The sequence below is a fragment of the Bos grunniens genome, chromosome 7 (genome assembly GCF_055505025.1).
Source record: "Bos grunniens cultivar Pamir isolate PY7600 chromosome 7, Bosgru_T2T1.0, whole genome shotgun sequence".
Taxonomy (NCBI): Eukaryota; Metazoa; Chordata; class Mammalia; order Artiodactyla; family Bovidae; genus Bos; species Bos grunniens.
Genome location: NC_141171.1, coordinates 63,032,928 through 63,057,734, shown reverse-complemented (window position 1 = coordinate 63,057,734; position 24,807 = coordinate 63,032,928). Strand labels below are relative to the sequence as shown.

At 43.3% G+C, this 24,807-nt stretch overlaps 1 protein-coding gene across 1 annotated transcript in view; it reads left to right on the top strand.

Annotated features, from left to right (window-relative positions):
* The first annotated feature begins 350 nt into the window (after window positions 1-350).
* Window positions 351-24,807, top strand: part of GLRA1 (glycine receptor alpha 1) — an 89,759-nt gene continuing 65,302 nt past the window's right edge. The window contains exon 1 of the mRNA XM_086412536.1: window positions 351-2,372. Within this exon, the coding sequence (XP_086268662.1) occupies window positions 2,317-2,372 (56 nt within the window). The 5' untranslated portion in view covers window positions 351-2,316. The remainder of the gene's footprint in view (window positions 2,373-24,807) is intronic.

Here is a 24,807-nt window from a genome sequence, read left to right as displayed (position 1 = left end):
CTGGTGCATTGAAGGCATACTAACCAAGGTTACTGATAGATAGATAGATAGGAGTAGATAGATAACAGACTGACAATATAAATTTGTATCAGACTCATGTGAATATTCACCTTCAAAGCAAAATTTCCTACTCAGTCACTAGTCAGAATTTCATGGGAGTTCTAAACAACTCATCACTGTTCTGGTGTGGGGGAGCCAATAGAAAAGGAAGTAATGAAGGGTGTGCTGTAACAGCGTGGAAAGTAGGGGGCGAATCCCTGCTGATAGGAGACTGGTGGACAAAGTTTTCCAGACTTCTTTGCTCAGAGAAAGCCTGAGCTTGGAGAGAAATAAGCTGTTAAGAACTATTCTAGGGAGAATTTTTGAGGCTATTTTGGAGGCTATTCAGCCTCCAAAAACTCAAAAGAAGGAATTCCTAAAGCTACTAGGTAAGAAGGAGGGGTTACCTCCTTTCAGTAGGCTGGGAGAGAGAGAGACCCCAGTGTCCCAGCCAGTTCAAATCAGCCAGAAAATCCTGCAGAGGCTATTAATCCACTAAAGTCCGATAGCTTGGAGAAAATCTGATTAACTCCACCTCCCCAGCTGGGCTCTAGAGTGAAATGTATAGCTGGTTTCTGAGATTCAAATAAGCTGGGGAAACAGAAGCAGGAGGAAGAAGGAAAAACCAGAGAATGGGAGCAGTAAGTACTGGATACCTGTATGTACAACTTGGCGCTACTATTATTCTGTAGCAAGCCGCAGCTCTCTGAGGCTCTGTTCCCCAAGCTTATGAATATAAATAAAACTGTCTCCTGCCCAGTAGAAAGAGGACATATCTTGCAGTGAGGCCAGGACTGCTCCCTCTCGGCTGTGTAAACCGCTCAAGGAATTTCTCCTGTCTTTTCCTGCTGCAGTGGTCCTGAGGAGAGAGGGAGTGGGGAATCTTCCTTTATGGATCAGACTTCTTTCTGAAACCTCTCCTCCCTTCTCCTTTTTTTTTTTTTTGGTGGAGCCAAACCATACTACTTCAGAGCTCTAAAGAAACTCAGAGATCAAGTTCAATTCTTCCCTTTCAAGATGATAAACTGAGCCCAAAGTCACGTCTGAACTGGGACCCGTGGTGTTTGCTTCACTAACGTACAACTACAGTCTTTAAAAATAAAGGCAATATTTTGAAAGACCTCGAGAGATTAACTCCATAACCTCCCCCACTCCACCACCAACCTGCAATGGAGAGGGGAGACACGAATCTCATTCAGCACTCTAAGCGTTAAACTCAATCCACAGTCTAACACGCAATTGGCCAAACACTGGGAAAAGATCTGGTTTTCGCAGCCACGGGCCAATGAGCGCTTCGAGTGGGAGGGTTTGAAGATACTAAGGAGTTTTTCCCCCCTTTTTTTCTCTCCACCCCCTCCCGTCAGCCATCTCCCGCCACCCCCCTACCACCAATCCCCCACGCCGCCAGTTTGTTAAATTAATGCAGTAAGAAAGTCTGAAGACCTGAAGGAGTCCTGGCCTGAGGAAGATGGGCGAGCTCAGAAAGCCGAGATGCATCTGAAGCCTTGCGCTCCTGAGCCCCGCGGGGTCGCCATGGACCCCGGCAGCCCCTGAAACTTGCCCTGAGCTCTCTCACGTCTGCAGCCCCAAGCAATGGGACACCTCTTCTGCAGCGATCATAACTTATTCGGCGGGGACCAGAGAACAGGGATCGCAAGGCAACAGCAGACGGGTACGCAGGCAGGGTAACGAGATTCCGGGACTCGGTGGTGATGCACCAGCCTGGCACATTCTCCGGGATTTAACTGAAGGCAACACCGTCAATCGCTTCCCCTAGCCCCTAACCCCCTCAGGCCAGCCCAGGGGCATAAAGCCCTGATCTCCCTACCCAGGATGCTCGCCCAATCTAACGGTCCGAGGCCAGCGTTCTGATCTCCATAGATTTTTTTTTTTTTTTCCTTTCACGGGGCTGGCCGTTTAAACAGAAAAACAGGGGTAAAAAAGAAAATATACCCACCCCCAAACGTGCCTCCCCAGCGCCGCAGGGAGCCAACAGACACGCTGGAGTTTAACAAACAGCAATACTCTTCGCGCTCCTGAAAAGCAGGGCTGGACGCTCTCCGTGGTGCTGAAACGCTTAGAGGCTGCCTCTGTCCGTGGTACCTAGAGCCCCGTTGCTCCGATTTCCCCTGGGGCTCTCCCTCCGCGCCCCTGTTCCCCACCTCCCCTTAGGATTTGGATTATTTTCTTCAGCAGCGCTCGCAGGTTTTGTAAGTGCCAATTTGAAACATTTTTGCCCCCATAACTCGTGGACTACAAAGCACAAGGACCTGAAAAATGTACAGCTTCAATACTCTTCGACTCTACCTTTGGGAGACCATTGTATTCTTCAGGTATGCAATTTTTACTGACCACATCGCTCTGATGGAAATGGGGGAAAGGAGCATGGAGGCTGACTCTGTCCGTGATCCCCTCATTCGGGGGGAGGAGGGTGCTGTATACCGCGGCAATCGGGTCCTTCCATCCCCCGCTCCGTCCCTCCACCCCCCCTCCAACCGCCCGCAGGGTGTCTGGCTTGTGCGTGGAGGTCTGAGACAGTGGCCGCCCTGGCAGCTGTTTCTTGCGATTTGTTTGTCCTTCTGCCTTTTACACTCCCTGCCCCATCACTCTCCCCCAAACCCCCTGCATATTGACTCTCACTCGGCTGAGGACTTTAAGGGGAAGCTTTAGGAGTTACTCAGTTTAATTAGGACTGCATTCTCTCTAACCGCAGTGCCGAAAATCTCAGCTCTCCCGTCTGGGAGCCAAGTGACAACTAGCGGTGACGGGGAAGGTTGCACTCGAACCCACTGGACATAGAACATATTATTTTCTCTCCTTTTTTGTTGTTGTTTTCTTTTTCTGCGGTGTGGGAGTGGGGGGTTGTTGCTGAGGCTCAGTGATTGGAAACAATAGCGTTATGACCTCAGGTTGTAAAGCTCTGAACGTGGGTGCAGAGGGGAATCTACTCAGGAACAGACTCCGGAACACATTTCTCTTTTGAAACTTTGACTCCCTCCTATCTCCCATTCATCTTTCCAAACTCTGCTTGCTAGCTGCAGATCCTGAACTGAGGGACAAGTCTCATTTGTTTTGTTTTTTTAATTTCTGTCTATCTCCAACTCAGAAATGAGTTCCCCCAGCCACCATCTCCTAGGTTAAAATTTTCTGCCCATAGGCTTAGCATTCTTACATTAGCACAAGTGAAAAGTGAAAAATCACCTCTTCAGGAAGCATTGAAATGTAGTCTTTTCGTAAGTGGGTGAATCATGCCATCTTCAGAGATGGTTATGATAAATTCCATTTACATGAATTGAAAAAAATTAGTCTTCTCCCATGACCTGCAGGGATCATTAATCTTCTTCATTTTAGACGTCTGCCTCTCATGTTTTACCATCACATTGGATTAACAGTCACTTGAAAAATCCACTCTAGGTTATTTTTAAAAATAAGTAAACCAACACATATTAGTCTTTCCCATCATAAATCTACAGCAAATATTTCTTGTTGGATTTTTTTTTCATTTTTACATTATTGTGAACTCTGCATATGAATTGTTGGTTTGATTAATCCAGCGGTTGGTTTATTAAATGAATAACACCTCTCTCCAGATTGTAAGGGTCTACACGTGATCCTCTCTTCATATGTTTCTCTTGGGATGAAGAAAAGACCTCTCTCCTTCTCTGAGATACCCAACGCTAAAGCTTCTAATCTCCAGTTCAAATAATTATTTGATAGGCCATAGTCCTGCCCATAGCTCAGAATACAAATACTCAAGGAATCAAATTTAAAAAGTGCAACAATCCAGGGCCTTGTGAAATGTAGCTACTTTATGGGCTAAAGGGCAGGAAGTATGCTCTGAACAATACCAAATTCTTTCTCTTCTACATACATAGTAGAAGTGGAAAACGCTGTGGAGGTGGGATACTTGGTAACATTTGTATGCAAATTGATTCTGTTTGGCTTTCTGAGACAGAATTGAACCAGAGAGATTAAAGTGCAAATTAATAGGACCAAGCACATCCTTCCTTCCAACTCCTTTTTTTCTTGCTGAACAGTATGTAATGCTTGATTTTTCTTCTCTCAGACATTGTCTTTCACAATAGGGAGACAGTCTGAAAGGTTGGCACTGTAATCATTTAGATAAGGTTAGGAATCCACTGTGTTAATTTTTTAAATTATGGGTGGTGGCTTATCAGGACGCATAACTCCACATCTCCATCCCCTACCTGCGACAAGGCAGACAGGAGCTACAATGAATATGGGATATAATGCCATGTGTTTATAAGGAAAGAAGAGTCATGACTATGGAGAGCTGGGAAGGGAACGGTGCTGTTGCACTTTCAAAATACAGAAATGGCTACATTATTTGGGGAATAAAGGTTGTTTTAGAACATGAAACATAAAATAGGAAATATAAGAATTGAACTAGGGAAATACCCTCAGCAATTTTTCAGAGAGATGAGAAAAATAAAAAGGTCACAAGGAGAGAAAGTACTGTCTATGTCTAATTGGCATTTTCATTACTCTCTCATTTTTTAAAGTTTAGGTGAAAATACAGAAGCATTAAAACCTGGGGGCTCAAGAGAATGTATGTAGAGGTAATTGGAGACTGGTTCCCTAGCAGATTCCATGTGAATAACACCTTCTCCCCCAGGGGACAGGTACCATGTTGCAATGAGCCAATCCAATCATCTCAGGCACCCAGGTAGTCCTTAGATTAAATGAAGGCCAGCTGCTCACCTTGCTGGGGAAATCTGGGGGCTAGGAAAGGAAAGGCTCTTGATGACAGAAGTGCTGCTGCATCCACACACAACCAGCAAAATGACAACAATGACAGCAAAACAAACAAAACAACATGCAAAGTGAGTTTGCATGCCAACAAAGAGAAGGAATTGAAGCCTTAGAAAAAACTGAGGGGGAAGAATAAGAGGATACAGGGGGACAAACAGCATTGCAGTCCTTACAACTGTGTCCCTGTAAGTAAAATGAAGTGAGTTGGCTGAGGTTCTTGCCTTATATTTTAAAAAACCTGCGGTTCTAAAATTCTATGAGTGATATTCAAGTATTCAATAAACTAAATGCTGTCTCTTTGTTTTTAGTTTGGGATGGGGCTTTATATCCAGACTGGTCAAAAGCAATAAGCAAAGATATGTTTTTGTTTTTGTTTTTAATGGGAGCATATTCCTTTCCAACCTCTTTTTAAGTAGAAGGAAACTTGATTTGATTCCCAGAGCCCTTACACTGGCTTATGGCTGGGAAAGGGCCCAGGGTGAGCCCCATATTTTCTCATCTTCTGAGTAACTCAATAGATCCATGGTATATAATCATGTTTCTCGATCTTGGCACTACTGACATTTTGAACATTTTGGAAAATTCTGTGATATGAGGGCTGAACTATGCATTTTAAGATGTTTAACAGTATCTTTGGCATCAATAACCCTCTCTCCCTTAGTCATGACAATCAAAAATGTCTCCAGAAGTCTGGGATGGGAGGAGGGCACAAAATTGCCCACAGTTGGGAACCACTGGTAAAGAATGATCAAATATTTAACCTAAGACTCTGATGAACCAATTGTAATGAGGAGGAAAGTCTTTTCTTTAAGAAAATGCCCCCCTGGAACACAAAAGGCACAAGAGTGAAGCAAACAAAGACCTAGCTTGTGCTTGAGACCAGAATAAAGGCAGAGGAGATAAACCACGTCTAACCCATGGGTGGTTTTCCCAAAAGATGATCAGCTTTCCTTTATTATCACTTCTGTCTGCCAACCCATAGGTGTTTCCTTGCACAGAGTTTTGTACTGAATATGGTACTCTCTGGCTAAGAAAGGTCATGGAAACCTTGAAGGAAAGCTGTCTCTACCTCACTGAGGTCAAAAGGAGCATGGTAAACAGATTGCTTCATATCTCAGTCCTGAAAAACCACCCAGCTGAAAGGTAAATGAGCTTTCTTCTGAGGTAGCTCTTCTGGCTTCCCGTTCTCCAAGCTTGCCAAGAGGAGCAAATGACAACGTGGATCTTTCCCTCCTGGTAGCGTAGCTGTATTCCTTCTCAAATCTTACCTGCTGCATTTTGGGCACTGCGGAAAGTGTCTAGGAGCTTCTGGAGCAGGCCAAGGACTTTTTCCCCAGGAAAGATGCCCCTTGGGCAACTTTGCCTTAGGGCCAATCAAAATGTCAGTCTACCCTCTTTGGGGGCTCAGGAAGCTTGAGAAAGAGAAAATCTCATGTTTTTCATTCCTGAGGGACATTTTGGACAAGAACGTCAACCTGGTAAATGGAGTCATGAATCAGCACATAACTTCTGCATACTTACAAAACTGGGAATGACCTATCAGGGGAAATGGAGGGAATTTATTTTTGAGACCACCTTATGAAAGAGGCTGCGACCATGCGGTGCCGTGGAAAGCCGATTTGAGAGCCTTACTTGGAGAGTTTGACTTTTCTCTTATCCTGCAGCATGGCTCTGATGAATCCCTTTCCTTCATAGGGACTCAGTTCTCTTACCAATCCACTCAAACAATTAACTCCAACACCTCTAATATCCCTCCCAACTCACATAAGGTCTTCATAAAAGACAGAGGTCCATTCCCACAAAGGCTCAAGCTGAATTTACCTCAGTGACGATACTGCCTTCTTTCCTACACCAGGCATTTATTTGTGTTAACGTGCCCAGTCCAAAACTAGGCACTCTGCAGGGGAGACAGAGCTAATAGATGCCACAGTCCCTGTCCTTGCAGAAAGGGGAGACACTGCTCCTTTTAAAGCTCCATTAAATACCTTTTTCCTTCGTCAGAGGGCCCGCAGAGCTCCCCTTCAGACAGTCTGTGCACGCGGCCTGCGACAGCATCACATTTATGTGGGCGTCATTAACTTTATTTCCTTCATCAGCTGGCAGAAGCCAGAATGATTTTTAAGATGGATGGCACTGTCTCCTGCCTGGCCATCTTGACACTATTCTGCAGGTTCTCTGCTCCTTTAGGCAAAGTGGCCTTGGCCTCAAGGGTAGAAGACCCAGGATCCAGAATTTAGCTAGTGGCATGCCCTTGAGAGGGTTTCCTGACCTTTCCAGCCTCACTTTCCCCAGCTATAAAATAAAGAGAATTGACAAATCACTGTCTCTAAAATTAATTTTCCCTGTGCCAGTCAAGGATTATCACCTCCCAATCTCCTTCACAATAGAGCAGTTTTGGTAGCAGGGTATTTCAATTATTATAAGAATTATATTCACGTTCAAAGGTCTAAAAGAATTGAGGACCATAATAAATAATCTCACTTCCTGGAAAGCTATCCCAATCTAGACATGATTATTGACAGATTCCATAAATATGTCAGTTTCCCCAGAAAATGCTTTGTATGATGAGAAAATATGACGTCTGATCATTATCCTCAGAGATCTAAAGAGAGGCCTGAGAAAGAGACCAAAGGCGTCTATACTCTTGTCAGTGATTCTCTTTAGGTTTTTCCCTCCCCTATAAGGCTAAGTTTTTAAAAATTTGTTTACCAAATCCCATCCATTGTTAACTTGTTTTCCCCATCTTTACTAACCAAAGATAAACTGCCAGAAATACTGAACATCATGTGATAAGCAATGCCACCACAATGAGTTAACCTAAAAAAATACAAAAGAAAAGGTGTGATGCTTTCTTGTTAGTCTATAGAGCCTTGTCAGAAGTAAATATGCAATTTGATAATCTCTGAAATGTTTAAAATGGATTCTGAGTCCTCATTACTATTTAATAAACCCTCTAGGTACTCAGGGACCCCATTTGGGAAATATTAGATTTGAATTATTCTATATGGCTCTGAGAGAAGAACTGGAATTAATAGATAAATATATTTTTAATGCACACACACAAATTCTGTTTTAATGTAATTCAGAACCTTCTGACAGATCAGTCAACTGCGTACCGGCTGCCTCAGTTGTAGTGAGGGTCCCTGTCAGTGGAGGTATGCAAGCAGAGACTGGAAATCCACCTCCCAGGAGGGATGTAGAAGGAATTCAAGCTACTTTTGTGAATTGGGATTTGTAATTTGCTACAAAAAGTAAATGAAATGCAGGTCAGAGACAAGTCTTCCCCCGGCTCCTGATCTCCAAATTATCATCTGATCTCTGTAAATTTTCCAAGTCATGCCATAAATACACATCCACTCGTGCCTTTTCCTTCTCTGAAATGGCTTGGATAATAAATTGGGCGATGAACACGCACATACACACACAAACTCATATGCGACCAAGGATTATTAAAAGGAAATCACCTTGGTTATGTAAGACTCTGGCTTTAAGAAATGAGAAGGACCTCAGAAATAAGACAATGTCAGAGCCAGAAAGACCACCAGAAAATTCACTGGTTCACAGACCAGTCCTCAGGCACAGATGGTGTTCACAGGACTGAATGGATGAAGGCCTCGCAGCCCTGAACTCCAGCTGTCTCTCCTGAACCAACTCCCTGTTCAGCCTCCCACAACTGAAAACACCATCAGGCCAGCCAGGAAATTCATTCAGAAAGCACATTGGAAGGGAACAATGCCCTGAGATGCTGGGGAGAGGGGCTTCTATGCACAGTGCTTATGCTTTGTAGTGCAAGCCCTTATGAGGGGTGCTGAAGCCCTGGCGCTTTTGAAACTCCTTATAAAGGATCCCTTTGTGGTTTTCTGAAGTTGATATTGTCCGAGTCCCCCGAGGCTAATTCAGTGCAATTAGATTACCACTCTCTGCTTTTGAATTCGGCTGTTTTTCAGCGTCTGTTGCTAAATGAGTTTACCATCTTAACGGGGAGCTGCTGACAGTCATTATCCCAGCCGTGAAATGGGCAGCGTTCTCTCTTGCCTCGTATACTGGGCAACCCCAGGCCCCTAGAGAACAAGGCTCTGCTCCCTCGCTCGCGAAGTCCAGTCTCCATCTCCCACCCATTCACGCCCAGAGAATATTTTGCTAGAATCATGGAGACTTGGGGCAGTTCTGTAATTCAACAGCTCTCACATCTAGCTATGAGGGGCTTGTCAAGCATACAGTTTCCCACCATCATACTAAACTAACTAAAACAGCATCTCTGAGGATGGGGACCCAGAAATCTCTAAAGGTAACAGGAGTCACTAAGTCAGAGCTTCTCAAACTTCAATGTGTGTGGATCCCCTGAGGATCTCATTAAGATGCTGATTCAGACTCAGGAGGTCTGGGGTGGAGCCTGAGAGCCTGCATTTCTAGCAGCCCCCAGATGATGCTTCTGCTTCTGTGGACCACAGGTTTGAATAACAAGGCTCTAAACCATTCTGACCAGGGACTCTGGACATGGACCAATCCATTTATCTTGCAGATGGGGAGAGAACAAATGACTTCCTCGAAAGTGAATGCCAGCCCACCCAAGGCCCTACACAAATGTGCTCATCCCCCAAACTTATTCTTCCACAACACGTTGTGCCCGGGACTCTGCTGCTGTGCTTTGCTTCCTTTGACCCTTTCACTTGCTGTGCTCCCTCATAAACACAAACATGCACCTTAAGAAGGGTTCCTCAGGGAGCTATTTGTATCTCCAAACTAGGGGGGTAATCCTAGTGCACCAAATAGTCTCATTCACACAGCTGGGAAGTACAATTGTGTGATGGGTGGATGAAGAGAAGGGGCACCTGAGGAACTGGCTTTGAATGCTGGCACCAAGGGGCCCTGGAGCACAGCAGTGAGTCTATAGGGACTGATGGGAGAGGCAGATCAAAGGTGATCAGAAGGAGGGAATCTGTGCTTTCTTTCTCCAAGGATGATCTCGCTGACAAGTCTTCCTGTGGACATTGTACTATTAACTCTGCATAACTGGAGGCTTATTTAGGACTCCCCAGATGTTCAGAGACTGCCGTCCCTTCTGTCATCTGTCTGATCTCAGAATGATGTCCTTCCTTCCTTCCTCTCTAGCCCTTTAACCCGTCATCCTTTCCAAAAGCATATTAGTATCTTACACATCTAATAGAGTGACTGTCAAGATCTTCAGCCTTTGAGAGCTGCGTGTTTACTGCTCTGCGCTCAGTTCTGCAACACTCCCCAGCTCCAGAGGAATGCGGCAAGGCTGCTGCAACCCTGGCTGCCAGAAGACTTGCGGGGTTCTCTTACAAGAGCACTCCACAGTCTATAGAGTATTTCGCACCTGCATTCCCATATGAGCTTTCCAACCACCTTAAAAAAATAGATATAAGGCAGTTGCTACTATCCCCATTTTAGAGTCAAGAAAACCGAGACTTAGAAAAGTGACTTCCTTAAGACACACTGTTAATCTCAGGGTTATGTCAGATTCAAATATAAACTTCCTTCCTCCTAGCTCACCACATTGCCTCTTTCTTCTTAAAGTTGGTGTGTGTGTGTGTGTATATATATATATATATATCCCTAATCTACAGCTGGACTATCTACATCCCTAACAGTATATACAGTGCCCTCCTTAATAGGTACCCCTCTTTATATATTCCTCTCAAAGTTGCAGCCCCTGTGAACTGATATGGCTATCAGGCTAATAGCCTCCACCCTCGACCAGGGGGCCACAGGGGTTATGAGCTGGGAATTTCCCATCAGGGTTTTGATTTGATAGTCATTGTCTTCGGATTCTTAGCCAGATAGGTATTTCTTTCTCTCTTCTTAACCTTTTTAAATTGTACTATATATATATATATATATATATGTTCTATTTTTTAAAAATGCTAATATTAGACTTAAACCTAAAATCCCCTTTGATGATGATCTCCAGGTCCCTCCCAGCTTTTATTTCTTCAAGAGGTAACCTACTTGATAACTTTTATTCATATATGTATATATTATATATGCACACACATATATATAAATATACACACACAAAGTGATAGTATATATAGTTCAATAGTTATACATACATATGTTTAAATATATATTGAAATCTATTGAACTATATATACTATCTATTGAGTTGTATATACTATTCATTGAAATATATATACTATCATTTCATGGAATCAAATTGCCCATATGATTCTACAACTTACTCTGTTCACATATCAGCATGTCTTGGAAAGCTTTATCTGTTGAGGTGAACATCTCCACCTCATTCTTTTAGCTACTGCAGAACATATGTTATGGATATCCCACTGTTTTCCAGCCACTTCCGTATTGATGTACATTTCTACTTTTTTCCAATTTTTCCACTGAAATCAGTGCTGCAATAATCACAGTGAACCTACATCTTTGTGAATGAACACAGGCCATTTTTCCAGGCAGATAACAAGAACAGAAATGGAATCGCTGGGGCACAGAGCTAGCATATCATTTACGTTAACAGATACTGCAGGTGGGTATCCCTTCCTTCCTTCCTTTACGATGCTCCATCTCAGCCTTGACTGCAACCACTCAATACCAATCGTTACTATTTATCAAGTGTTCATTGAATGCTAGATACTGTGCTAACAACATTATGTGCCTCATGTCACAAATCCTTAGACCTAAGTATTATGATATTCCCATATTACAGGTGACAAAACTGAGGCATAAATAGGTTATGTAGTTTACCCAAGGTAAGGCAACTCATAAGAAGCAGAACTAGGATTCAAAGATAAGTCTGAGTGCACAAAACATTCCCTTAACCATTGTATTTCCACTGTTATTCCAAGAATGAACCTGGGAGGAAAAGCAGGGAGGAGACTGAACTGGAAGAAGATGGAGGCAAAAAAGAGATGAGTTTGCTTCTTCAAATAATCAAAAGCTCATCTCCTGCAGGTGGTTCTAGATATAAAGTTAACATACATCCATAAATGGATGTGAGTGTTTAATCTCCACCCTTCACAGAGGAGGAATATTACACTACTTTCCACCCTGGGCAGAGAGCATGTGGTTAGAGCTCTGTCTCAGGGTAGAGACGGGTCCCTGCAGTACAGCCTTTCTTTGTCCCCTAATCACTCCACTGAAAGCGCTATCGGGTATGATGGGAGAGAATGACTGAGCAGGGAGGCAAGGAAAAAAGGCAGCATAATCTCAGGCTCATCTTTTTCTTTTTTAACTGCCAGTCCCTGGAATTCAGACCAAAGACCTTTTCAAGCTTCATGCTCTAACCTCCAAATACACAGGATTGAGGATACCCAGTTTCCCTTCACCTTCTGTACATAAGATTGGAGAGGCACCCCAATATCCAGCATCGGAGACCTCACCACAAACTCGGGACCTTCCACTCCCAAAGCAGACCCCGAGGGTTTCTCAGAACACCTCTAGGCCAGGAAAACATACCCAGATGAGGGCAGGGAGCAGAACGGGGAGAGCCAGCAAGGACCAAGCTAGCTCTCCTTTACAAGCAGGAGCATCACTCTAGACAAGGCCTGTGGGAAACCCAAACAATGCGTCTCAGACACCTATTCCCAGCAGCCATCTGAGGCACACCAGAGACAATTCTGAATGTGTCACTAGCAGGCCTGTTGCCAGTAGGAGAAAAAAACACAATAGAAATAAAGTCTTCTCATCTCAACCTCCTAATGTTAACTTTTGAAATAAACTTGCTGTTTTGTCTGTTTACATTATAAACATTATACATGTTTGCCATAAAATATTTAAACCACAAAGGGAGATATGCTTAAAGCTAAAAGACACAGAAGTCCTACTCCCTAAGGTAAATCACTTAACAATTCAATATTCATCTTTCCAGATAATCTTAATAACATGATAATGACAAGAAGCCTTTCTAAAATTTGAATATGCATTAACTCATGTAATCTTCAGAACAATCCTGTAAGGATATACTATTATTCATCCCATTGTATAGATGAAGTTACAGATGAGGAAACAGAGAAGTTTAGTGATTTTCCTAGGGCTGCCCAGCTTAGAAATGGCAGTGCCAGACTGAAATCCAAGCCATGCGACTCAGAGTCTTTAACAGCTGTGCTCAATCCTGAGCTGTTTCTGTTTTACAAAAATAGGGCTATACTAAATGCTATGCTCTGCAACTTCCCTTTTTTCACCCAGCAATACCTTGTCAGTACACATACAGATGGATCTCATTCATCTGTGCATTTATGCTGCCCTTCGCTGAGAACACCAGGCTCGAGTATGACCCCACTCTCAGCTTGCCACAAAACAGCCACCACTTCCATTTCCAGCTCCTTCACTTCACACAAACCAAATTCTACCTCAATTGAATTTCTCATTGGTCTGTTACATGCCCATTGTTCTCATCTCTGTACTTTTCTCCCACTGGTCCCTAACGTTCCTTAAATCTAGGAAGATCCCTCCCTCATTTTCACCCTGAAAGGCACACCCACCAATTCTGGATTCAAGTTCATTTGATTTTTGAAACCTGTCTCTGTCACTTCCTAGCTGTATTATCTTGGCAGTTTGCTCAACCCTTCTGAGCCTCAAGTTCCTCATCTTAAAAAATGGAGAAAACTTTGCCAATAGACAAATGCAGTCACCTTTAAGCACTTTTTCTGAGCAGAGCACAAGCCCTTAGTGAATTCCCTCTCCACTTCTCTCCGAACCTATCCACACCTCACAAGCCACCTCTAACAACACTTCCTCCATGAAGCAACCCCAGACTGCCACCATCCCTACCCAGAACTGGGCATGGATTCTCCTTCCTAAATCTCCTCGGAAATGTAGGCATTACCTTCAGCACTCAGTTCGCACACTGTGGCCTTACAAACATTTGGGTGCCCTTCTACTTGTTCAGTTGGACGATAAGCCCTTCAAAGACTAGGTTCTTAATGGGTTTCTTGGTTCATGTGAAAGGCCAACATGAAGAAAAGGTGCTCACCAGGGTTTTCAGCTTGCTCCATTCCCCTCATTGACAGTATTACCCCAGTGGCTCATGTATGTTAGATATTCAGATCTTGTTGAATTGAATTGTTTTGTCCCCATATACCTGCTCCCATCCTTCTCTTATTGGCTCTGCTGAAGCCCAGGACCAGAAGGCTTCCAACCAGCCAATGCAATGCACTGCTATGTCTCACAGTGACACCTTTTTGCTCCAAGAAATGAGTCACAGTGAGAGTGAGCTAGACATACAGCTCAGCCCTGGCTCGAGAGCTATTGCAGAGAGTTGTTTAGCCTTATCCTTGCTGTCTAGCCAAGGATGTCCAAACTCTGGGCCTCTCAAAACATCTGTGCCATTGCACATATGGCTGCCTCCCACTGGGGCCTGGGTCCGCAGAGAGGCCCCTTTCCATAAGACAAGGCAAACTTTTGAAAATGGCTTTCAGTTGTGCAGGAAACACAGACCTCACTGGAGCCAGTTTTTGTGATGTGACCAAAAACATCTAGTAGAAGAGAAAAACTCTTGACAGGAGCCAAGAAAAGACTGCATCATGCCCAAAGGGAAGGGTCTTGGAGGAATTCACTGAAAATGCCTTGGAATATGAAAAGCTATACCTCCTGACAAAGAGGGTGACAAGGTTCAGTAAAAGAGTCAACCTCCATACCACCTCGATTGGACAGCCTAGAGAATAGAGCAGAATTTTCCTCCCTCTGAAAGCCCTGCTCTGACTTTGTAACTGAGTCTCAGTTTCTCTATCCCTAAAATAAGATTGGACTTCATAAAAATCCAATTGTCATTGCATAATTCTTAAGTTGACCCCAGCAGTTAAAAACTCTGGCTTGCCATCAGTCAAATATGTTCCGGAATCCTTGTTAAACCACTTGTGATGGTATAAAAGAAAAGAAAGTGAAGTCACTCAGTCGTGTCTGACTCTTTGCAACCCAATGGACTGTAGCCTACCAGGCTCCTCCGTCCATGGGATTTTCCAGGCAAGAATACTGGGGTGGGTGCCATTTCCTCCTCCAGGGGATCTTCCCAACACAGGGATTGAACCCAGGTCTCCCTCATTGTAGGCAGATGCTTTACTATCTGAGCCACCAGGGAAGTCAAAACGCGATGGTATACCACTCCATGACTTGCAGCAAGATTGTTTTTAAGATGTCTAAGCCTCAGTTTTCCTCATCTGTAAAATGGCAATGATAATTATCCTTCCCTGCCAAATCACCCTAAGAATTCAACAGGAAAAGACATGTAGAGTGATAGCAATGCACGTGCAAAGCATTGTGGGATCATAAAGAAGAATCTGACTAACTCTGCCTAGGGGCTTCCTCGGTGGCTTACATGGTAAAGAATCTGCCTGCAATGCAGGAGACCCAGGTTCAATCCCTGGGTCAGGAATTGAAGATCCCCTGGAGAAGGAAATGGCAACCCACTCCAGTATTCTTGCCTGGAAAATCCCATGGACAAGGAGCCTGGCAGGCTATGGTCCATGGGATCGCAGAGTTGGACATGACTGAGCAACTAATACACACACAACTCTGCCTGGGGTTGGGGGGTGGGGGGCAGGTGTGGTGCACTACAAAGTTGAAGACAATTTTAATAGGAATCAAAGCACTTAAACTGGGCCATAAAGAATGACTAGGTGACACCTAGTGACACCAGGTGACAAAGAGGGCCAAGAGAGGATGATGCAGGCAGAGGAAAAGGGCTTACAGAAAGGGAAAATGGGAGGATGGGGAGTTTAGGAACACTGGATGGGCCAGCTATCTCCCGTGACCTAAGACTCAGCCCAGTCCTGCTCTGCCCTGTTCTCTCCCTAGGGGTCTTTCATCATTCGGAAGCAAGGCTGAGCAGGGATAATTTCTTCATCATCTAAACAATATTTATTGACTTTATACCATAAACTAGTAATCTTCCTACATTTGGGGGACAGATTCGGTGATGAGCAGAAGAGATGCGCTTTGCTCTCACACAGCTTAACTTCTAGAGGTGGTATAAACAAAGAAACAACCCGGGAAATCAGAATTTCAGGTCATGGTCAGTGCTCCAAACCCAGTCAAACAGGAGAACAGGACAGAGGAGGGTTCACTGGAGGCCACCGCAGGGTGCCTACACTTTCACATGCTCTCTCCCTTAAAGCTTACATCACAGCAAAGTGGGAAGGGGCTGTTTCCTTTTACCGATGAGGAAACTGAAACCCTGAGCCGAAGAGTGATTCATCTACAGTCTCACAGTCAGTAAGTGCCAAAGGCAGATGACCTCAGTCCATGCAAAAAAGTCAAAAATACTGAGGAAAAAAGATTCAATAGGGGGGAAAGCAAGAAGCAAACAGTATATATAGTAGGGTCCCATTTTTATTTTTTTAAATGTTTCATTGTTCTCACATGGGAAAAAAGTCTAGAGAAATGGACCCAAAACTGTTCATAGTTGTTATTATCTATTGAGAATGAGACTATTGGGTGCTTTTACTTCTTACATTAAATATTTTAGTAATGCTAGGATGTTTTACAACAATATTTATTACTTTTGAAAGCTGGAAAGTATTTTTTTTTTTTTTAAGAAAGAAAGAGGATATCAGAAAGCATGGGCACAAAAATAAACTTGGAGCTCACCTTAATAAAAAGACAACCTATACCAGGTAGGGAAAAAAGACACTTGGAGAAAGGTGAAACCCAGGCCCAGTTGCTTGGTATCTTCCAAGTAAAATCGAGCCTAGGGGCTGAGACAGTTTGGGGTTTCTGAAGGGCTTTCTCAAGCAAATGGAAGTTGCTTTTCCCACTGAAGTCATTGTGCTGGAAGCAAAATGTCATTGGAAAATGGAAGCCAGAGTTACATTAGAGATTTGGGTTTTTTCAACAAGTGATGGTTGGAATATATTTTCATCAGAGTGACTAGAGCCCTGCACAATTCTGTATGTAATTTCATAGCATCCTCTAGGTCATTAAAAAAAAAAAAACTTAGGGAAAGAATTTTCTGACCCCATTCCTTCAATTCCCAGGGGGAAACTGAGGCCAGAGGGAAAAGTCAACCATGAATTAATGTCCAGCCCAGACAAAGACGAAGACCTCTAACTCTCTTCACATCAGGATGATTTTTCCTAAAATTTCATGATTGTCCCACTGATAGTATGTAACATAGATTTCAGTGGTTCAGGATAATTTTGTTATACTTTATCATGAATTTTATTTTCCTAGGTACTAGAATTATCAATTTCATTATAATCAGTCAGTTAGTTCAGTCGCTCAGCCGTGTCTGACTCTTCGCAACCCCATGAACTGCAGCACGCCAGGCCTCCCTGTCCATCACCATCTCCCGGAGTTCACTCAAACTCACGGACATCGAGTTGGTGATGTCATCCAGCCTTCTCATCCTCTGTTGTCCCCTTTTCCTCCTGCCCCCAATCCCTCCCAGCATCAGAGTCTTTTCCAATGAGTCAACTCTTCACATTATAATACTGAGAGTTTATTTTAAACAACAACAAAAAAATCAAATTAAAAAGCAATTAAGTCACAGTATATGAATTGGACAAAACCTGTCAGATGATATGCAACTGATTTGGGCTTGGGGAGTACTGTATCCTATCATTCTACCTTGGACAGTGCTATTGTTTTAACTGGAAAACGCCAGTAAGACTTGTGAGATTGGGTAGGTTCTGAGCAAGGCTTAACTTGAAGTCCTAAACAGCTTTCTCAGAGTGAATCATAGACATGAGCTGCTATCTGAATTCAAATGGTTGGGAAACGATGGCACATTTGGGTAAGAAGTAGGCATATTCGCCTGGCAGAGCACAGTGGGGATGAGGTCACCAACAAGTGTCTACTGAAGCTACTTTCATAGGTTTCCATCCCCTTCTTATGTAAGAATGACATCTGTGACTCCCAACCCTGTGCATGACAGACAGGAATTCCTCTAAATAATATCTATAATTAATAATTTTATACAAAGCATGCATTAAGAACCTACGATATGCCAGGAACTTCTCTAAACGCTCCACATACGTTAACTAATATTTACAGCAGTCCTCTGAAGTAAGTACTAGTTTCATCCTCTTTTGTGGATGAGGAAACTGAGGCAGGGAATATTCCCAAGCTGGATGCCTGTAGGCCAGCCACCCTGCCAATCCAATACAAAGTCTTCCTAAGACATTGTACAAACCTCTCCAAAGATGTGGTGGGGCAGAGGGGAAGGAACAGAGCCTCTGAGGCAGAAAACTGAGAGGCTTTCTCCAAACACAGTCTTTGCCAGTGAGGAAGGGAGGTGAGGAGGAGCTGACAACACCCTTCCCCTCAGATCTGCTGCTCAAAGCCCTGATTTCCTTTCCGTCTATCACCATGGGGTTTACGAAAAGATGGGAAAAAAAAAAAAAAAGAATAGTACTGGGCAAGGAATAAAAGGGGGGGACAAGAAGGGAGAGAAAAAGAAAGAGAGAAGAAGAAGAAAGAAGAAAGAGCACTTATCTTGGGTCTACTCTGGGTGGGTTTGGCCAAGAACTCACATGGGAGTCTCTTTCCCTCCCGGGACCACAGTATTCTAAACTGTAAAATGGATGGAGGGACTGGACTCAGTTCAGTTCAGTTGCTCAGTCGTCTCTGACTCTTTGAGACCCCATGAATCACAGCACGCCAGGCCTCCCTGTCCATCACCAACTCCCGGAGTTCACTGAGACTCACGTCCATCAAGTCAGTGATGCCATCCAGCCATCTCATCCTCTGTCATCCCCTTCTTCTCACGCCCCCAATCCCTCCCAGCATCAGAGTCTTTTCCAATGAGTCAACTATTCACATGAGGTGGCCAAAGTACTGGAGTTTCAGCTTTAGCATCATTCCTTCCAAAGAAATCCCAGGGCTGATCTCCTTCAGGATGGACTGGTTGGATCTCCTTGCAGTCCAAGGGACTCTCAAGAGTCTTCTCCAACACCACAGTTCAAAAGCATCAATTCTTCAGCGCTCAGCCTTCTTCACAGTCCAACTCTCACATCCATACATGACCACAGGAAAAACCATAGCCATGACTAGATGAACCTTTGTTGGCAAAGTAATGTCTCTGCTTTTGAATATGCTATCTAGGTTGGTCATAACTTTCCTTCCAAGGAGTAAGCGTCTTTTAATTTCATGGCTGCAGTCACCATCTGCAGTGATTTTGGAGCCCCCCAAAATAAAGTCTGACACTGTTTCCACTGTTTCCCCATCTATTTCCCATGAAGTGATCGGACCGGATGCCATGATCTTCGTTTTCTGAATGTTGAGCTTTAAGCCAACTTTTTCACTCTCCACTTTCACTTTCATCAAGAGGCTTTTTAGTTCCTCTTCACTTTCTGCCATAAGGGTGGTGTCATCTGCATATCTGAGGTTATTGATATTTCTCCTGGCAATCTTGATTCCAGCTTGTGCTTCTTCCAGTCCAGCGTTTCTCATGATGTACTCTGCATATAAGTTAAATAAGCAGGGTGACAATATACAGCCTTGACGTACTCCTTTTCCTATTTGGAACCAGTCTGTTTTTCCATGTCCAATTCTAACTGTTGCTTTCTGACCTGCATATAGGTTTCTCAAGAGGCAGATCAGGTGGTCTGGTATTCCCATCTCTTTCAGAATTTTCCACAGTTTATTGTGATCCACACAGTCAAAGGCTTTGGCGTAGTCAATAATGTCTCTCTCAGCTCTATCATTCTAGGATTTAGAAACAAATGAAGGGAAAGGAAAACCTAGAAGACCAGGAGGGGAAAGGAATGTTGGTGGGAAGAAGCAAATGCTAAGGAGAATAATAAAAGGAGGAGGAAATAAGAGGAGGAGAAAGGAAGGCATTTCCCAAAGCAGGTGACATCTGCTTATTTTGTTGAAAGAGGAGAAGGAAGAACTTTCACAAAAAGAATTACAATAAAAGCTTTATTCTCAGCAGCCAACTCATGTCTCCCACCAGTGAGTCATGCTGATGTTGTGGGGAGCCGTGGCTGATGTTAGTGAGAGGTATGGCTGGTGTTGGTGAAAGGCATGGTTGATATTGGTGAGAGGCATGGCTGGTGTTGGTGAGGGGCATGGTTGCTGTTGGGAGCCATGGCTGATGTTGGTGGGGGCCATGGCTGGTGTTGGTGAGAGATATGGCTGGTGTTGGGAGCCATGGCTGATGTTGGTGGGAGGCATGGCTGGTGTTGGTAAAAGGCATGGTTGATGTTGGTGAAAGGCATGACCGGTGTTGGTGAGGGGCATGGTTGGTGTTGGGGGCCATGGCTGATATGCGGGGGGGTGGGGGCGGCATGACTAATGTTGGTGGGAGCCATGGTTGATGTTGGTGAGGGCCATGGCTGATATTGGTGAGGGCCATAGCTGATGCTGTTGGGGGCCATAGCTGATGTGGGTGAAAGGCACAGCTGATGTTGGTGAAAGGTATGTTTGATGTTGATGAGAGGCATGGCTGATGTTGGTGAGAGGCATGGACAATGCTGGTGAGGGGCATCACTGATGTCTGAAAAACAGGGGCCTAAAAGGAGCCCTGAAAGGAGGAAGGATTGGCTTGTTCTCTGTGTCTAAGAAGGACAGCCCTTCCTTAGCAATGAGCAACAATGATCAGTATACTCCCAGGTTCTAGGAGACGTCTTAGGGAAATGACTAGAGAATATGCCCAAGGGAGCTACAACTGCAACATTACCACATAGTGCCTATGAGGATGCAATCCTGAGAACCACTGAACAGAGGAAATCCCAGGCCAGAAAGAAATCTTCCTAGATCATTTTTTCCAACCTCCTGCCTCTAAGCATCCCTTCCCTAACTGCCCTGTGCCAAAGGACTCAGCACAGAATGACATTCAGTCCTATTCTTTCATCTTTTCATAGCTGTCTGAGCCAACCCACGCACTGAGGTCCTTGAAGACAAAGAGAGTGCCCCAACTGATTGGATATATGCTTAATCCACATGGAAGGTGCTGGGCACACAGTGGGCCCTTCACACCCATCTGATAGTTGATCAACAGGGTAAAATGCTTCTAGTCTCTCTCAATAACATCTATATTGTTGCTTAGGATTACAGTCTAAACATACTTCATTTCATGCACTCCACTGTCTACCCCTGTTCCAAAGTCCAATCTGTCATTTGCTTGAGAGGACACCTAGGTACCTGCCTCGGCAGAAGTGAGCTAGCGTACCTACTCTGCAGGTAACATCTCCAAATCTGGAAGTGACCTCCAGGAAGAAATGAACAGATAGGCTCACTCTATAAAACGAGAAGCACAGGTGCAGATAAATTTTTTAAAAACCATAGATAATTGTTCACTTAACATATAATGAACAGATTCCTGGCTAAGCAATTTATCTGAATGTTTTACTTTTCCAACAAACCTAAAATTAGAATTAAGTATTCCTAGTTTCCAAAGGAAGAAACTGAGGGTCAGAGAAGATAAGCAACTTTCAAGGTCATACAATAAGTAGTAAACTCGACTCTAGCCTACTCCCTGACTGCTTCATCCTTACAGTACGATACTAAGAGTTCAGCCTGTGTGTGAACACTTCCAGAAGCAAGAAACTCACCATCTCCTTAGGGAGTCTCTTCCATTACCTGATAGCTCGAATGGTTAAAATATTCTTTCCTCACATTGGACAGCCACTTCCCACTCTGAAAGTCCCATCTGCCTTCCCTAGTCAGTTGGAACAAGTCAATAGCCTACAGAAGGTACCTAAACTGTGGAACCAGAAGGATCAGGTTGTATTCCTACCCTACCACCTACTAGCCATGTAACTTTCAACCAAGTCATTTCTGCCATCTGTGCCTTGGTTGCTTCATGTGGATGACAGGAACACAAATACATACCTCATGTAGTGCTCTGGAAAAGAAGACATAAACAATATCTGCAGAGGGCTTGGTTCAGTGCCTGGCAAACAGTAAATATCCAAAAATATTATTTTACTAAGTTGAGTCTCTCTTCCCCATGACAGCCCTTCAGAGATTTGTTAAAAAATGATCTCTCTGTCTATGTTTTCTCTGAGCCAAACACCCACAGAGTCTTTAATTATTCCTTACAGGTCAATTCCAAGTTTGTTTACCAGCCCAGTTGTTCCTTTCTGGACCTGCTCCAACCTGTTAATGTCCCTCTTAAGATGCAGGACCTGTGATGGAAAATAATAAATTAGCCAAGATATGAAGTACAGTCCACATCCAGTATTTCTTGCCATATCAGCTTCTTTTATCTCTAGGTTTTTCTGAATTTCTTCAGAATTGTCAGGTGTAATCTAGACTACATAAGATTTTAATGAAGAATATTTGAGTCTTACCAACAAAGACTTTTATTTTTATTTGTAATAATGGCTAAGATACTAAGTAGTTTTTATCTAGCACGATATCAACACCTGATTTTCTCCTTTAATTACAACCACCCTAGGAGCACTATTATTAACGCTATTTTACTGACAAAAAATTTAAAAAACAGATTTGAAGAGGTTAAGTAACTTGCCCAAGATCATACAGCTACACGGTAGAACCAAATTTGAGTTCGCCATGATATCCTACTCCCCATTGCAAGTGTTTATGGTATGCTCATTATATACAAATATTTTCAGGGATAAAAATGGAATATGACATAGGCAAAAAAAACATAAGCAGGGCAGTTTAATAGCAAATGAAATGCATTGCACCAAACTACGCTGAATTGCCAAACTCCACTGTCACCAAGATCTCTCCTTCTCCCCTCCAGCACATTCCAGTGTCTAGGGCTTCTTGGGTAATATGCATTAAAACAGAAAAAGGAAAAAGAAGTGGTCACCTCTCTTCTTCAGCTTCCACTTACTCACCATTGCTTTCAGCGCTGGCCACTAGCAGACTTCCCCTTGTGAGGAATTCATCTTCAGTGAGGAGCCAAGCTGCTGGTCCTGGAGTAGGGAGGGGTCCCTTGACATTGCTAGAGGCTTTCTGCCTTAGAAACATTCATACCCTTTGACTCAGCAATTTTGCTTCCAGGCCATAAACACAGGTTTGTGGGCACGGGGGCTTTTCACGGCATAAATTATAATAGTTCAAAATTGGAAATAATATAAATGGCCATCAAAGACGGACAGCTAAATGAATGCTGATATAGTCACACACTGGTTCATGCAGTCACTCACAATTATCTTTCTAAAGGTTTAATAACAAGAAGAAATAAAATTCTCATTTAGAACCTTCAGTAAAAAAGCAGGAAACAAAACTGATTATAATCTATAAAGAAAAAAAAAAACCTAGAGGAAATTTACTAATATGTTAACAGTAGGTATCTAGATAATAGGATTTCCAGGTAGGTTTTACTTTTTCTTTGAACCTTGTTGTATTTTTCTAATATGCATTCATGGCTTTTATCATCAGAGGAAAATGTTATTTTTCTAAAGGATGGAAAGAATCTGGTCTGAGGGCTGCCAGCCAGCTTGTGAAGAACAGTTTTTGCCACTGGACAGTTTCCATCTGTGCAGCAGCAATTACTACTCCGTTACCATCAGATCATCTTAATCCTATTGATTGAAATGCCAAAGTAATTCTATTAATTTACTACTTAAGAGATAAATTACTAAGAACAGAGCAGAAGAATTACCAGAGAATGCTGTTGTATTCCTCTAGGTGTGAATGTGGGTGGTCTTTGTAGATTCAAGTGTAAAATGCAAAGAAGCCTCTAGAAGTTCATATATTCATTCCCTATCATACAGCCTAGAGCAACCAATGAAAATTGAAATCAATAAAAACTGTCTTGAACATTTACAATGTTCCAGGTACCAAAGTAAGCACTGCAGAAGACCTATTTGATCTCTGTCACAACTCTGTGAGTGACAACAACAATACCCGTTTTACAGATGCAGAAACAAAGATGATAAGTAACTTGTCTGAGGCCACACAGGTCGTAAACAGAAGAGCATGAATGCCCAGGGATCAAAACCACACCCCCTGCAGTGGAAGCCTGGATTCTTAGCTACTGGACCACTGGTAGTGATCTGTAAGTTAGGACAGGAAGGATCGACACTCTATGGATGAGGAAAGTGATGCTTCAGTACAACAAAGGATGCATTTATGATCATGGAAGAAAGAAGAGAAATGAGTAGTAGTCAAACTTAGGACTTCTGATCCTACACCCAGTTTGTTCCATTTGCCTCAGAGCCATGCAACAAGAAGCAGAGGGCCGTGGAATTTGGATCCCTATTTGGTCCTCCTATGGAGCACAGGGAGGTGACCCCGCTAGAGGATCCTGAAGGTATAGGGTGAAAAGGGAGGAAACCCTCAAAAGGAAAAGACAGTCTCAGCAATGACCCTTGCCACCCTTTCACCACCAGCCCTCCTTCCTCCTAAAACCAGGAAGGGACACTAGCCGTCTAGCATCATCATCCATCTACCTTGTTTTCAGCTCATTGAGTCCCTCAGGCTTCACTGACATGTCTTCTGAATACTCCTCAGTAAATACTACTTGCAGAAGCTGGTACTAAGCCGCAGAGGAGCAGGAACTTAAAACAATGCATATTCAAGTTGAGTGAGCTATATTAGCACATTTGAACAGCTGCTCCAAAACATATGGCAAAATTCCACCTCAATTAGAGTCACATATCAACTCAGCCACCAAATTACCTTGATTACGTCATTTAACCTTTCCAAGTCTCCATTTCCTCAAGTGAAAACTAGAGAAGAAAATGGTACCCACCTCACCGAGTGGTTGAGTGGATTAGAAAGCATGTATGGGAAACTTCTTAACAAGGTGGGCAGCAATTAGAAAATGATCATTGGTAGCCATTGCGATTCTTGTTAGTTAATCTCTTTAGTCAATTTCCTTGTCTATAAATGGAGATGACATTCCTTCTGAATGTCATCTAAATCATTAATTTATATAAGGTGCTCAAAAAATATCTTTTTTTTAACGCACAAGATGTCCCAGTTCCATAATTCTATGACTCTTCTACCCACTTCTTCCCCAAAACGTTAGAACCTGCTAAGTAAGACAAAGAAGTTCCACTCCACTAAGCATAGCTGCAGCTCTCTGTCTTAGAGGATTCAGGGGAATCAAGGAGGGCTATTTAGAGCCTTATTAGAGATTGGAAGCATCAATAA